General features: G+C 39.0%; 2 protein-coding genes across 2 annotated transcripts; one reads left to right on the forward strand and one right to left on the reverse strand.

Moving 5' to 3' along the window:
• Positions 1-4,494: 4,494 nt before the first annotated feature.
• On the reverse strand, positions 4,495-4,824 carry LOC138883904 (uncharacterized). The gene has a single exon (XM_070164622.1). The coding sequence runs from the start codon at positions 4,822-4,824 to the stop codon at positions 4,495-4,497; it is 330 nt and encodes a 109-aa protein (XP_070020723.1).
• A 10,510-nt stretch (positions 4,825-15,334) lies between these two features.
• On the forward strand, positions 15,335-16,294 carry LOC138883905 (uncharacterized). Its single transcript, XM_070164623.1, has one exon. It carries the CDS (start codon positions 15,335-15,337, stop codon positions 16,292-16,294), a length of 960 nt encoding a protein of 319 aa, XP_070020724.1.
• The last annotated feature ends 408 nt before the right edge of the window (positions 16,295-16,702 follow it).

The raw sequence follows: 16,702 nt of genomic DNA on the forward strand, positions 1-16,702 counted from the left end.
TTATATATCCTTATATAGGAGTGTACAATCATAACGGGTTTTCATATAATTTAGGTTTATTATGGGCATTAATTGTATTGATTGCCCATTACCACAGATAGTCGTAATTGGCATATTTATTGCTTTGAATGCCTTATAAATGTTCCGATTTCCCTTCCTTATTTACTTCTGGTTCATGTATCCTTCCTTTTTTTTATCCTTATTCATTCCGTCCACGCCTCTTCTTTGACAAATGTCAGGCCCGATTCTTTTTTCTGTACTGTCTCGTGGGTATTTCTCCCGTGTCTTCCTATCTTAATTAATTCTATTAATTGAGAATGTCATTTGTTGCTATATCACTGCTCCACGCGTCATGCTTCGCCAGCATACTAGCATTCCATGTGTAATGCCTTTTTTCCACCAATACAGATAGCCCCTCCACTTTTTGAATATTATGGACTGATTATTCGGGAAGTGGAAATCTTTTATGACAGGAACTCTCTGCCGTTGTTTTTCGAATATAATCATGTCTTTTTCAGAATCGATGTGACATACATCACATCCATTTAATGCCCATGCCACGTGGCCTCTAACGATTGGTGCTGCAGTTTCTCAGCGCTTTTTAGGGTTTCTCTGCGGCCACGTCAGTCACGATGTGACGGTTCCATTATGATGCTTTATAATGACCAAATTTAACAATGATCATGTCTCCTTATAAATACTTCATTCTTTTTTGATTTCTTAGAGTCTTCCTTCTTTAATATCCATCATCTTACTCCTGCTTTGTATCTTTCTGCATCTTTCTTCTGCCTTTCTTTGGACAATCATGTCTTCCCCAGATCTTCGCAAGGTAGTGATTATTGATGAGTTTGTTCCTTCTAATGCTCCCACTAGAATCAGGAGGGGTGGTAGGTTTCATAGTTTTGGTTCAATATCTAACTATGGTTCTTCCTCTCAGAGTAATGCTACTAAACCATCTTCTACTAGGCCTAGGGCTCCTTTAACCCCTAGATCTTCTTCTAAAAATAGAGATTTAGCTAATCTTATGCGTGAACCTATAGTTGCAGAGATTGTTCCTCAATAATTTTCTTTTGTAATTGATTGTGAAACCATAAGAAACCAAGTTTCTTCCATGGCTTCCCTTAGCTCTGCTGGCCTTTACCCAAGTTTGATCACTACTGGCCTTATTTCCCTAGTTCGTAGAAAGTGTCACTAGAAATAAGATTTCCCAATTTTAGTTCCTGGTGACAACCAGAGAATTACTTCCTATCATGCAGGTTTTTCATTTGTCTATACCTACCCCTTCACTTTAGCGTTCAAACCTTCTATTGATCTAGTAATCTTTGAATTCTGTCATTATTTCAATATGTGTCTTGGCCAGATTGGCCCCATAGTATGGAGGGCTGTTGCATGCCTTCATTATTTAGCAGAACCGGTTTTCGTGCCTTTTACTTTTCGGCACTTGCTTCACCTGTACTCCTCAAAGTTGTTTCGTGAAGTTGTCTTTACTCTCGTGGCTAGAAGTAAGAGAGTTTGGTCAGTCTAAAGACGGTAGGGACCGTGGCTGGTATGCATGTTTTGTTGCTGCTCCTACTAGTGGATTAGTGGGCGAAGAAAATATTCCTTTCCCGAAGAAATGGAACTTTGCATGTAAGTTTTTTTTCTCTTTAAAATATCTCAAAACACTTTATTATAATCAGATACCCAATTTTTCAGTAACCATGGAGGTTTTTGATGAAATTTCCAACTTTTGTGCTTGGGTAGAAAAGATGTTTACAACTGCAACTATGGAGAAAAGATATTGGAAATACCTTTCTCAAAAATTTAGTTGGAAAGTAAAGACGCACGGTAATTTTTACCTTCATAGTCTCTTCCTTTCTCTTCCTTGTTTATTCATGAATTTATCATCCCCCCCCCCCCTTTAGGGTTTCCTATTCGTGGCACTAGTCATAAGTCTTGCTCATGAAAGAATTTTAAGTGCTTCTTCTTCAAAGAGGAAAAATGATGGGGCCCGTGGCTCTGATGGCCAAGAGGAAATATATGAGGTTTCTTTAGTGTGAAGACCACGAGTCAGAAGACGTGTGATTTCTGATGATGAAACTACTCCTTCTCGTGACCCTCCAACAAGTTCAGTACCCTTTAGACTCACGGATGAGCTAGAGAGTGCTCTTTCAGTGATTTCCGATGAAGATGCTGCTATCCTCCCCCTGACTTTGTTGATTGATTGTTTGATCATGGCTTCGAGAGTGATAAAGCTATTGGGCTTCTTTCCGAAGAATTGCCTCTTGCTTCCCTTCTAGTTTCGGTTTCTATTAACCCCCCTCCCCCCGTGTCTCTTTCTGATGCTACCCCTGTTGTTACTCTCGTGGCTGCTCCACTTCGTCTGTTATTCCCATGGCTACCTCCCATGTAGAGACAAAACCTTTTAGCAGCAGGATGACAATGAAAAGAGTTGTTGTTGAGGTTCCTGAAGGTGAAAACTTACTAAGAAAATCTGGTCAAGCCGATGTGTGGTTGAAGCCTCTACTAGGTCCCGTGAAGAAGAGGAAGTTAGAAAGCCATATCTCTCTGACTTTAATGAATGATATCGTTCATTCTTCTTTGAAGGTACAATTTTAATTGTATTTCCTTTATTTTCTTTCTCCTATTCATCACTCTTTTTTTGCAGATCAACTTGATTAGCACATAACTCATGAAAAGAGTTTCTCAGACGGAGCATCAAGTTATAGATTTTCACACCGAAGCTGACAACTGGAAAGAACAATTCGAAGGTCTTCAACTGGAAAAACAGGTTCTGGCAGAAGAAAAGAATGCTTTGGAACAACAAATGAGGGTGATTGCTGCTGAATAGCGATTGACAAAGCTTCTTCTAACCAGGTTAAAAAGGACAAGGATATACTTGAGTCCTCTTTCACTGAACAACTTTCAAAGGCAACTGAAGAGATAAGAAATTTGAAGAACCTCCTTAACTAGAAAGAAGTTTATACGAGTGAATTGGTTCAAACACTTACTCAAACTCAAGAAGATCTCTGTATCTCTACTAGTAAGATTCAGTTCTTGGAAAGTTCTCTTGTATCTTTGAAGACGACTTATGATGCCTTTGAAGCAGAAAAAGAAGAGTTGAGAGCTGAGATTGACCAGTGGGAGAAGGACTATGAGATTCTCAAGGATAAACTATCATTGGATGTGAGCTGGGCTTTCTTAAACACTCGCCTTTAGACTCTAATTGAAGCCAACCAGAAGGGTTTTGACCTTAATGCTGAGATTGTTAAGGCTAAAGAAGCAATTGATAAAACTCACCAACATCAAAGCTTTTCTTCACCTGAAGACAAAGGTCCCGAGGGTGATGGAAATGGACTTGTTCCTGGTGAAGCTGATGTTCAAGCTTCTTCTTCTCAAGTTAATCCTTCTTCTCCCATTGATGATGCTCCGGTGGATGATGCTCCTTAGTTTTTTCTTACTTTTATGTTTGTTCAACTTTTGGAAGTTTGTTGTTTTTGGGAAGGCTGCTTTTCGGTTACCCCTATCTTCTTTTGGGGTTTAATAACAAACTAATACCTCTATTTTCCCCAAAGTAATATATATGTGTTTCGGTTAATTTTACCATTTATTTTGCTCTTTGATATTTGAGCTTTTTCCTTGCATTTAAAAATGCTTTAATAATCCATGATTTTGATTAACACGGATTTTTATAAAAAAAAAGGGCCCTTTTATGTAAACGACACTAATGAAGATGACGTCTTATCTTCATATTGGTGTAAATATATGAAAGACTAAATAGACAAAAAGGAAACAGTTTGAGGAAGTTTTATGTTTTAAACTTTCAAATAAATTCCGTACATCATTTTCTCTATTATTCGTCCAACATTTTCACAACTGCTTTTTTTGTAGCATATTTTCAGATACAAAATCGGGTTTATTATACCGTGACTAAATTTTGGACTTAACCTAAAACTCGTAGGAATTTGGAATGTATCTTGTATCCTTCTCGCGAGTTCACACCTTCTCAAGGTTGCTTCAAGGTTTTTGATTTAGGCTTGATTTTTGGCTCTTTTGCTTCTTTCTCTATATGCATAGTCCCCATAATGTTAGAGCTTTGAAGTATAAAATCTCGAACACTGGATTACTCCTTCTTTTTGGTCCATTCCCTGAAAAGGAAAATACAAACGGAACTCGGAGATATACGTTTAGATGATGACTGCATAACCCTTTTTTCCATCAGAAAGGTTGCAATCTAGATCGTGAATAATTTAGTATTCCCGCGTCTTTTAGGTCTAATATCATCATTTGGTACGGGCTAGCTTTTTGCCTATCATCTAAAATTATTAGTAAAATTCAAAAGAACAAAATAAAGTTATATCTAAGTGATACCTAACCATGGGTACTTCCTTTGTCTAAAAGTAATACTTCTTTGGAAGAACAACATTCTAGTTTGATGGTAGTATGCTGTCATCCATGGTCTCCAACTCATATGCTCCATTTCTAGTGATGCCTCGAACACTTATAAGAGCCTTCTCAATTTGGACTTAACTTTCCCGCATTAGTCGCTTTCGTTGATCGAAACACCTTTTTGAGAACGAAGTTCCTAATCTTGAAGAAGTACCTCAGATTTGCTTTCCTATTGTAATATCGCTCAATCATCTGTTTTTGAGCTTCCATCCTTATTCGCACTGTTTCTCTCCTTTCCTCTAGTAAATCCAAATTCATTTGCATTTCTTCCTCATTTGATTCCTCAGTAGCATGTGTGTACCTCGTACTTGGTTCACTTATTTCTACTGGAATTAAGGCTTCAGTGCCATAGACAATTGAAAATGGAGTCTCATCCGTATTTGTTTTTGCTGTCATTCGATAAGCCCATAATACCCCCGGTAACACTTCTGGCCACTTGACCGTTGATTCTTCTAGTCTTTTTTTTAAGTTATTAATAATAACTTTGTTTGCTGACTCAACTTGCCCGTTGGCTACATGATGGTAAGGTGCATATGTAATTCGTTTAATCTGTCAACTTTGAAAGAACTCTGTGATTTTCGTGCCTATGAATTGTGGGCCATTGTCACACACTATTTCCTTTGGAACTCCAAAGCGACAAATAATGTTTCGCCAAATAAAGTCCATGACTTCTTTTTTCGCACCTGTGTGAAAGCTCCTGCTTCTATCCATTTTGAAAAATAATCTGTTAAAACTAATAGAAATCGTACCTTTCCTTTAGCTTGAGGTAACATATATCCATGCCCTATTTCATAAAAGGCCATGGCGAGATAACTGAATGTAACAATTCTACTGGGCGATGCATGTTATTGGTGTATCGTTGATACTTATTGCACTTGGCCACAAAGTTTTCTGCTCCTTCCTCTATTTTTGGCTAATAGCATCCTGCTATTATTAAAATCTTCACCAATGATCTTCTCCCATCATGATTGCCATAGTGCCCCTCATGTACTTCCCTTATCACATATTCCGTTTGTGAAGGAGCAAGGAACCATGCCAAAGGTTCACCGAATATTTTTCGGTATAAGTTTCCATGAATTAAGCAATATTGGGTGGCTTTTTGGCAAAGTATCTGTGACTTCTTCTTGTCTTCGGGTAAGATTCCATACTGCAAAAAGTTGACAAACTCGTTCCTCCAATCCCAAGTTAAATTATTAAAATTTACCTCGTTCTTGTCTTGATCGACCACCGAATGAAACAAATGTATTACAATAGCATTTTCTGCATTTGTTATCTCCATAACAAACGTGAGATTGGCCAACACATCTGCTTCTGCATTCTCCTCCCTGGGTATTTGCACAGCCTTCCACAATTGAAATTGTCTGACTAATTCCCATAGCTTTTCCATGTATTGTTGCATTTGTGCCTCTCTTGATATGTAAGTCCCCTGTATCTGGTTAACTATTAGTTGCGAGTCACTTTTGATTACAATATGTTCTATTAGCTTCGAGGAACCGTTAGTAAATAAAATACAAGTCCCCGGATTAGATCCGGTAAATACCTGTAATTCCTTTTCTACCTCAGGAATTAAATTCGTGCTGAAATCTGTTACAAAATATGCTAAAACCTATGATTTTATTGCCATTCTAGGCTGATATATGATATCATACTCACTGAGTTCTATTTATCACTTAGCTAACCTACCATATAGTTCTTATTTATGCAACATATTCCTTAGAGGGAAAGCAGTTATTACTGAGATAGGATCACATTGAAAATAAGGTCTCAACTTTCTAGATGCTTAACTAATGTTAAAGCAAGCTTTTCTAGATGAGGATATCATGTATCAGCATCTAACAAAGATTTACTAACATAATATATTGGATATTATTTATCTTTATCCTCTCATACCAACACCGCACTTACCACCACTTCTGATACATCAAGGTAAATAAGCAGCCTTTCTCCGTCTTTTGGTTTGGCTAGCAAAGGCGGATTTGAAAAATACATTTTTAGGTCCTTAAGACTTGTTGGCATTTATCAGTCCATTCAAATTGATTCTGCTTTCTCAAAACTGAAAAGAATTTAAAACCCTTTTTCGAAGATTTTGAAATAAATCTGCGGGCTGCTATTCTTTATGTTAATCTTTGCACTTCTTTTTTGCTTGTGAGTGCATTCGGTGTTTCTTCGATTTGTGCATGATTCACTTCAATACCCCTTTGATTTGTGCATGATTTGTGCTTTGATTTGTGCATGATTCACTTCAATACCCCTGTTAGAAACAATAAAACCTAAAAACTTACTTGAAGCTACGCCAAAAACACACTTTTCTGGATTTAGCTTCATATTGTATTTGCGGAGAATCTGAAAAGTATCTAACAGATGTTGAAAATGATCTCCCACTTGTGTTGATTTGACTAGAATATCATCAATATAGACTTCCATAGTCTTTCCCAAATATTCTTGAAATATTTTAGTTACCAATCTTTGGTACGTGGCTCCAACATTTTTTAGACCAAATGGCATGACTTTGTAACAGTAAGTCCCATAGTCTGTGATAAACAAAGTTTTTTCTTCATCTAGAGGATCTATCTTTATTTGGTTATATCTTAAGTATGCATCTAAAAACGTTAACAACTCATGTCCTGTGGTAGCATCAATTAGTTGATCTATATGCGGTAAAGGAAATGAATCTTTAGGACAAACTTTATTTAAATCAATATAATCTACACAAACTCGCAATTTCCCGTTCTTTCTTGGAACTACCACAGTATTAGCTAGCCAGTTAGGATATTTTACCTCTCGTATTGACCCAATTTTTAAAAGCTTTTGTACCACATCTTGGATTACTTGATTTTTGAAGGATCCCTACTTCATCTCCTTCTGATTGACAGGTGGATATGATGGGTCATCATTCAGTTTGTGGGTCACCACCTCAAATGGTATACCTATCATATGTGAATGCGACCAAGCAAAGCAATCTGTGTTAGCTTTTAAAAATTCAATTAACTTACCTTTCATTTCTGGGCTTAGGTTTGCTCCGATGTAAAAAATTTTGTCTAGCCGGTATATAAATAGCACCACCGCTTCAAGTTCTTCGGTAGTTGTCTTAATATTTTTATTTTCTTCTAGCTCTTGAATAACATCGGGTCTTGAATCAACATCAGTTTGTCCTGGAAAGGCTTCGGTTGAGGTTTGTATTACGATGTCCTCAACTGAATTCTATAGTTGCTATTTTTCTCCTGCAACATCATTTACCGTGCTTGTAGCTACCACTGAATTGATACTTCTATAAGCTTGTTGATCTCCTCGAATCTGCTGAATCCTCTACTGTGAAGGAAATTTAATAACTTGATGCAATGTGGATGGTACAACATCCATATCGTGAATCCATGGACTTCCTAGAACTATATTTTAAGTCGTGTCCGCATCTATCACTTGGAACTTTGTGTCCTTGATAACCCCTTATGCAAATATGGTAAGCACAACTTTCCCTTTTGTGATAATGCTTGAATTATCAAATCCAGACAAAGACCATGCCTTTGGTATCACCTTGTTGTTAGCTTGCATTTCATCCACCACCTTAGTAGAATGATATTCACGGAACTGCATGGGTCAATCAAAACTCATTTTACGTTACTATCATGTACGAATAGAGATATTACCAGCGCGTCATTGAGAGGAATTCCGCATCTTCGTCATCAAATGTTATATTGTCTCCATCCAAGATTTGGCAAACTCGTTTCCCATGAGTGACTGTGACTTTTGACATCTTTTTTTGCAGCTGGTGTCACACCATAGACATCGTCTCCCCCCCATTATTACATTGATTGTTCTTTTTGGCGACGGGGGTTTCTGTTCTTTATATACGATTGTCTACCTTTTTTGCTGAACAGGTCAGTTAGATAACCTTGTTTCAACAAATACTCGACTTCTCCCTATAGTAACCTACAATCTATTGTTCTATGACCATGATCGTTGTGAAATTCACACCAGAAATCTGGATTTCTTTTGCTCGGATCTGATCTCATCTCTTTAGGTCATCTCACCTTGTCTCCCATACCTCTTAAAACAATCACTAACTCATAGGTGCTGACATTAAAACTGTAATCACGACCCTCGCATTTGTATTGGAGTCATTGCCTCGTGCATCCCATTCCTTTCTGAATCTAGATGAAGAACACGTATATTTTTGCCTTGATATTGATTCAGACCGTGTGTTTTCTTACTTAGAATGAGAATCTCGCTCTGCAGGTCCCATGTAAGGCTTGTACCTATTTTTCCCGGTCCTTATTTCTGATTCTGAACATCTCGATCCTGCTCTTTCATCAATCCTTGGCTGTGCAACCATATCTTTTCTATCCGCAGCTTCGTGTTGTACCTATTGTACACCTCATTCCAAGTTGTTCCTGGAAATTCTCACAAACTTTCCTTTAGTCTCCTCGTGGCTTCTGAAATATTCTCGTTTAAATTGTTTGCGAATGCCATAGTTTCCCAGTTGTCAGGTACTCGTAGTAACATCATCATCTCCTATTGAAATCTATCCACAAACTCCCTGAGTAATTATGTATTTCCTTGTTTTACTTTAAAGATGTCTTCCATCCCTTTTTCCACTTTCTGAGTTCCGAATATGCTTTTATGAATGAATATACAAGCTCAGCAAAATAATCAATAGAGTTTTCAGGTAAAAAAGAATACCACGTTAATGCTCCTTTCGTGAGTCTTTCACCAAATGTTTTAACCAAAACTGATTCGATTTCCTGCTTGGTTAAATCATTGTTATTCATGATAGTTGTGAATGCAGTTACATGATCTCGAGGGCCAGTTGTTCCATCATATTTTGGAATATCAGGAATTTTAAACTTTTTAGGAGTCGGGAAAGGTGTTGCACTTGGCTTCCAGGGATGTTTTGAATATTTATCAATAACTACCCCTTTAATAACGGGCGGTATGCCAGGTATTTGCTCTATGCGATTATTTTGCTCTTTCATCTGTTTCTACAAAGTTAGTACCAAACTTTGTAAATCAGAATTATTTGGTATACCTGACCTTCCATCACGAGATTCACTGGAGTTCTTCCGCTTCCAAAATTGTCGATCCCAGAGCGTGGGTTTTCTAGGGTAGCGGTATTAACTGGTGGAGTAGTTTGTGGCACAGTTGGCAATCCCATAACAAAGGATCTAAGAGCACTGTTCACATGCTCTGCAATCAATTGTTTTAGAGCGTCTTGTTCGGCAATTTATTTGTCCCCTTACTGATCATTAGCGTGTGACACAAATCTTTCAGGTGATCCGTCACGAGAATGTTGAGGAGATCCTTACGGAGAGAGGGGAGGTGGAGTTGCTCCCTCATGTGGGTTTAGCTGGTTGATATCATTAATAGTCGACATAGTTGTTTGTCAGAAAAAGAATTTGAAAAGTGAAAAAATTATCAGATTCCCAGTAACGGAACCAATTTGTTTAACTGAAAAATTGATTTTTGGCAAAGCTTAGATTTAGAAGAAAATGGGTTACTGATAACCAAGTTTTACTCCACTTTCCTGATCAACTATTTGCAAAATTGTAAAAATTATAGAGGGAATTAGCAAAAAGAAATAAGGAATAATCCAATAATCAATCCCTTAAATCAAGGTTATAAAGCAAAGAATTATAGAATGTATTTCAGTAGTACTTGAAACTTGTCCTTACAAATAAAATTCTGTATCCTTATATAGGAGTGTACAATCATAACAATTTTTTCACATAATTTGGGTTTATGTTGGGCATTAGTTATAATGATTGCCCATTACCACAAATAGTCGTAACTGGCATATTTATTGCTTATGCCTTATAACTGTTCCGATTTTCCTTCCTTATTTACTTCTCGTTCATGCATCCTCCCTTTTTTTGATCCTTATTCATTCCGTCCACACCTCTTCTTTGACAAATGTCAGGCCCGATTCTTTTTTCTGTACTATCTCATGGGTGTTTCTCTCGTGCTTTCCTCTCTCAATTAGTTCTATTAATTAAGACTGCCACTTGTTGCTATATCACTGCTCTACACGTCATGCTTCGTCAGCATACTAGAATTCCACGTGTAATGCCTTTTTCACCAATATAGATAGTCCCCCCACTTTCTGAATATTCTGGACTGATTATTCGGGAAGTGTAAAGCTTTTATGAAGGGAACTCTCTACCGTTGTTTTTCAAATATAATCATGTCTTCTTTAAAACCGATGTGACAGACATCACATCCATTTAATGCCCATGCCACGTGGCCTCTAACGATTGGTGCTACAGTTTTTCAGCGCTTTTTAGGGTTTCTCTGCGGCTGCATCAATCACAAAGTGACAGTTCCATTATGATGCTTTATAATGACCAACTTTAAAAATGATCGCGTCTTCTTATAAATACTTCATTCTTTTTTGATTTCTTAGAGTCTTCATTTTTTAATATCCATCATCTTACTCCTGCTTTGCATCTTTCTTCTGCATTTCTTTGGACAATCACGTCTTCCCCAGATCCTCGCAAGGTTGTGATTATTGATAAGTTTGTTCTTTCTAATGCTCCTACTAGAAGTAGGAGGGGTGGTAGGTTTTATAGTATTGGTTCAATATCTAACCATGGTTCTTCCTCTCAGAGTAATGCTACTAAACCATCTTCTACTAGGCCTAGGGCTCCTTTAACCCCTAGATCTTCTTCTAAAAATAGAGATTTAGCTAATTTTGTGCGTGAACTTAAAGTTGCAGAGATTGTTCCTCAATAATTTTCTTTTGTAATTGATTATGAAACCATAAGAAACTAAGTTTCTTCCATGGCTTCCCTTAATTGTGCTAGCATTTACCCAAGTTTGATCACTATTGGCCTTCTTTCCCTGGTTCGTGGAAAGTGTCACTGGAATCAAGATTTCCCAGTTGTAGTTCCTGGTGACAACCAGAGAATTAATTCCTATCATACAGGTTTTTCTTTTGTCTATACCTACCCCTTCACTTTAGGGTTCAAACCTATTATTGATCTAGTAATCCTTAAATTCTGTCATTATTTCAATGTGTGCCTTGGCCAGATTGGCCCCATAGTATGGGAGGGTTGTTGCATGCCTTCGTTATTTAGCAAAACTGGTTTCTGTGCCTTTTACTTTTCGGCATTTTCTTCACCTGTACTCCCCAAAGTTGTTTCGTGAAGGTTTTTTTACTCTCGTGGCCAGAAGTAAGAGAGTTTTGGTCAGTCCTGAAGACAGTAGGGATAGCGGATGGTGATAACTAGGAATTATAATGCATTTTACACTCCTTCATGCTCAGGTTTTGATTAGAAATATGTACAAAATAGTACCAAAGGCTCACAAGTTGTGCATGATTGTAGGTTTGATCAACAAGGTGACAAGGTGTCAAAAACCAGCTCAAAAGGGAGTGAAACTTTCACAAGTACCAAAACCAGGCAAAGATCAGTCAAATAAGGCTAGTGCGGCCGCATACCATTCTATGCTGTCCGCACAAGTGAAGTTCAGAGAGTGTGCATCTCAGGCCAAAAGGCAATGCGGCCGCAAAGGATTTTCTGCGATCCACATTGGATTCACTACGGCCGCACTCGATTTAGTGCGATCCACAGAGCTAAGGTTCAGAGAGTTGTCAGTTTGAAGATTGAAGCCCAATGCGGTCCACGCTCCATTTCATGCGGACCGCACTAGAAGCCACTGTGACCGCACTCAATTTTGTGTGGTCCACATTGCCCAAGTTCAGAGAGCTGGATATTCAAGTCAAGAGCCTTAGTGCGGCCGCACCTTATTTTGTGCGGTCCGTACTAGCCCCGCAGGGGTATTTTTGTCTAGAATTATCAACTTAGTATAAATAGCTTCTTTTCCCATTTTTTAAGTCATCAGATCGTTTGTACTGAAGGTTGCGCTCGTGACTTCATTTATTTTAGCTGTTTTGAGTACTTTTAGCTTCATTTCAACATTGAATCTTCAAGTTTAATTTAGCAATTCATTAATATGAGTTTTTCTTCATCTATTCCTTTGTTTTCTTCTCTAATTATGAGTAGTTAGACCCATAAGCTAGGGTTGTGGCTCAACCCTAGTTTGGGTAATTGATGAGTCTTGTGTTTTGATGCTTGATTGTCTATGGGTGTTTGATATTTGGACTAATTTCATGTTTAATTGCTGAATTAGTGGTTGCAAACACTAGTTTGTGTTTAGTTGACTTTGGCTCTTCTTGAGATGAGAGCCTAAGTCTCTGAAATTGGTCCAACAAGGAATTGGGGCGTACCCGAGATTGATAGCCCCAATTAAAGGGTTAAACCTAGAGATAGTAATACCCGACTTGAACCTTGATTGCTTGTGAAAATTTGCATACCCAATTGGTCATGAGAAAGTCAATTCGTGCCAAATCACTCGAACTACCGAGAGGTATAGAGTGAGTAGAATCGTGCAATGGTTATATCATACTCCCCAAATGTGACAATCTAGCTTTAGACTCAAGAATCCGTCAATTGACCACCTAGGCGAAAGTCACTACCCTGGTGCCTTTTTAATCATTTGAACAACTCGCAATAGTTTAACTTTAGATTATTTTAGTTTAATTGAGCATTGTAGTTTTATAAAATTAGAATCATAATCAAAACCAAAAATGTGTAGACGTGCAATTTAGAGCAAATGCACAACTCCACTTTAGATAGACAACCGACTCCAATATCTAGCTCCCTGTGGAGAGCGATCCCGACCTTAATCAGGTAAAAGCTGCTTCGACCTCTCTCGCTACTCAATAGTAGTGCAGGGTTGGCCTCAATCACTTTTTGGAACCGTTGCCAGGAAGCTAACGGTTTTGGATATCTATCTATATAGTTTTGTGTATTGTTCTTCTTTCTTTCTGTGTTACTAATTTTTTTGTGTCACAACTTTAGGTACAAAATGGCAGCAAACTTAAACAATGCACCTCTTGGAGATCTTCCGCCGAGGGAGGAAGTAGATGATAATGTTGAAGATGAGGTCCTTGCTGTGCCTCACGGACAAAGGAGAGGCCGCCAGTCCAATGATAATATTCCAAACCCTCCCCTGCCACCTCCAAGAGTGGCTCCTAGAGTGCTTCCAAACCAAGGCTATGCAAGTGCAATTGTCCCACCCCGGATCCGGGTGGGAAATTTTCAAATAACCAATGTGATGCTAACTTTGCTGGAGCAGCGTGGGTATTTCACGGGCGCTGCAAATCAAAATGCTTACAAACATCTCAAGGGGTTCGTGGATACCTGTTGGGGGAGCAAGCAAACTAATGTGTCCGAGGATGCTTTCCGGTTGAGACTCTTCACATTTTCACTTAGAGGGAAGGCATTGGATTGGGTTGAGCGACTTCCCAACCATACCATCACTACTTGGGATGAGTTGGCGGATAAGTTCATTGCAAAATTTTTCTCACCTGGGCATATGGCTGTATTAAGAGATGAGATCTTGGCGTTCAAGAAAGATCCCACGGAACCTTTGCATAAGATTTGGGAGCGCTATAGAACAATGGTGAAGGAATGCCCCAACAATGATATGACCGAGGTGATGATCCAACAAACTTTTTAACGGGCATTAACACAACAAACCAATGCATAGTGAACTATTGGGGGCAACATTATGAAGTTATCTTATGATGAGGTTTGTGACATACTTGACGAGATGGCTGACACTTCTTCTGCGTGGCAAAGTAGAGCTAACGTGCCCCAGGGTGACCCCACGGTCACTCATTAGCACAAGGAGTTACATGATCATAGGCAGGCTATAGCTGAGTTGACAACTACTATGAACCAACTAGCAAAGGCACAGTTGCAACAAGTTCAAAATCTTCGCCAAGTGAATGCCATGGAGGGTGTTAACATGCTTGTCAACAAAAGAAGACAAAGAGGTCAACAGAGCCAAGGGAATTCGGAGCAATTTGACAATGATTGTGGTGGATTTCAAGATGATGGTTTTGATGGACAAAGTGAAGAGGTGTAGTACGTGAATAATTATCAAGGCCAAAGAGGCAATTCTGCCAACCAACAACAATGGAAACCACAAGGCAATTGGGCAATCAACAACAACAAGGCAATGGTAATTGAGGGAATAACAACCAAAACTCCAACTGGGGCAATCAGAACAACAATCAAAACAATCAAGGAAATTGGAATGGTAATAACAATTGGGGTGGCAACAACAATCAAGGTGGATGGAATAATGGAAACCAAAGAAATCGGGGTCAAGGCTTTCAAAGGCCCTCAATGTACCAACAACCGAACAATCCACCCCCATTTCTATCTCAAGGTCCCAGTTCTTCTAGCAATGATATGGGGAAAATTGAAATGATGTTTGAACAGATGATGAAAAAGAGCACGGATTCTGATGCTCAATTGTCTTCCCACAATACTTCGATTCAGAATTTGGAGGTTCAGTTGGGCCAAATCTCACAGTCCTTGAATACTCACCCTAAGGGTGCTCTACCAAGTGATACGGTAGTAAACCCGAAAGGTGGGAACAATCATGTTATAGCAGTAATTACAAGGAGTGAACGAGGCGGTGATGTGAATGCCTCCAAACAAAAGCAAATCTTGAGTGATGATGTTGAGTTGTAAGAAGATGAAGTTCCTTTTGTGGTTGAAAATGTGATTGATGATAATGTTAATGAAGAAGTGAGGATTGATATTCAAGATACCGAGGTAGAAACTCAAAATGATGTGAACCCATCTAGGGAACACGTAATTGACATGCCATAGCCGGTTGTGCCTAAAACCAAGGCTCCTTTGCCAAGCCCACCTCCACCTTATCCTCAAAGGCTTGCGAAGCAGAAAAATGAGAACCAGTTTAAAAAGTTCATAGACATGATGAAGAGCTTATCCATTAATGTGCCTTTAGTGGAGGCTCTTGAACAAATGCCAGGCTATGCTAAATTCATGAAGGACTTGGTGACAAAAAGCGGTCTATGGATTGTGAAACCATAAAGATGACTCACCAAGTTAGTGCAATAGTGCATTCAATGGCCCCGAAGCTTGACAATACCTGTGCTTTCACTGTTCCTTACACCATTGGGAGTGCGGACTTTGCAAAGGCTCTATGTAATTTGGGGAATAGTATCAATTTGATGCCCTACTCAGTTTTCAAAACTTTGGGTATTGGGCAACCTAGGCCGACTTCCATGAGGTTGCAAATGGTGGATAGAACGATGAAGAGACCATTGGGTATTATTGATGATGTGCTCGTCCGGGTGGATAAATTTATCTTGCCATCTAACTTTGTGATCTTGGATTGTGAGGTGTATTATAAAGTTCCTATCATATTGGGGAGACCTTTCCTCACTACGGGGAAGGCCTTAGTTAATGTGGAAGCAGGGGAACTCACCTTCCGGGTGGGTGATGAAAAAGTGGTCTTTCATGTGTGCAAGTCAATAAAGCAGCCCAACAACACCGAGGTGTGCTCTTTTGTGGACCTTGTCACAGCAGTGATAGTCGATGACACCAGTGCAATGATCAATGTAGAGGACCCATTCGAGGCTGTATTGTTGAATCTTGATGTCAATGATGATGAGGGCCGAGTGGAGTGTGTGAATGCTTTACATAGAATGGGCTCTTACTCTTATGAGCCTAGGAAACTCTCTCTAGATTTCGAGAATAGGAAGACTCCACCAACAAAACCTTCAATTGAGGAGCCTCCGGTGTTGGAGTTAAAACCGTTGCCTCCACACCTCCGGTATGAGTTCTTAGGCCCAAGTTCTACTTTGCCAGTTATTCTTTCCTCTTATATTACTAACATGCATGTTGATGCTACATTGGCGGTGCTTCAAAAGTGGAAAAAGGCAATTGGATGGACTTTAGCTGATATTCGGGGGATAAGCCCCGCATTCTGTATGCACAAGATTATTTTGGAAGATGATGCAAAGCCCTCATTGGAGCATCAAAGTAGGTAAAACAAGGCAATGCAAGAAGTTGTGAAAAAGGAGGTGATCAAGTGGTTGGATGTTGGGGTTGTGTACCCCATCTCTGATAGCTCTTGGACTTCACTTGTACAATGTGTACCGAAGAAGGGTGGCATGACCGTGGTTGCAAATTAACAAAATGAGTTGATTCCTACCAGAACCATCACCGGTTGGAGGGTATGCATGTACTACCGCAAGTTGAATAAAGTGACCCGTAAGGATCACTTTCCTTTGCCTTTTATTGATTAGATGTTAGACCTACTTGCTGGGCGTGCCTTCTACTGTTTCTTGGATGGGTATTCTAGGTATAACCAAATCTTGATTGCTCCGGAAGATCAGGAGAAGACCATATTCACTTGTCCATATGGCACCTTCGCCTTTTCTAGGATGTCTTTTGGG

The sequence above is a fragment of the Nicotiana sylvestris genome, chromosome 12 (genome assembly GCF_000393655.2).
Source record: "Nicotiana sylvestris chromosome 12, ASM39365v2, whole genome shotgun sequence".
In the NCBI taxonomy this organism is placed as follows: domain Eukaryota; kingdom Viridiplantae; phylum Streptophyta; class Magnoliopsida; order Solanales; family Solanaceae; genus Nicotiana; species Nicotiana sylvestris.

What these genes read in the sequence shown, in the direction of transcription:
- LOC138883904 (XM_070164622.1), bottom strand. Translation starts at nt 4,824, where the DNA reads ATGACAGCAAAAACAAATACGGATGAGACTCCATTTTCAATTGTCTAT.
- LOC138883905 (XM_070164623.1), top strand. Translation starts at nt 15,335, where the DNA reads ATGACTCACCAAGTTAGTGCAATAGTGCATTCAATGGCCCCGAAGCTT.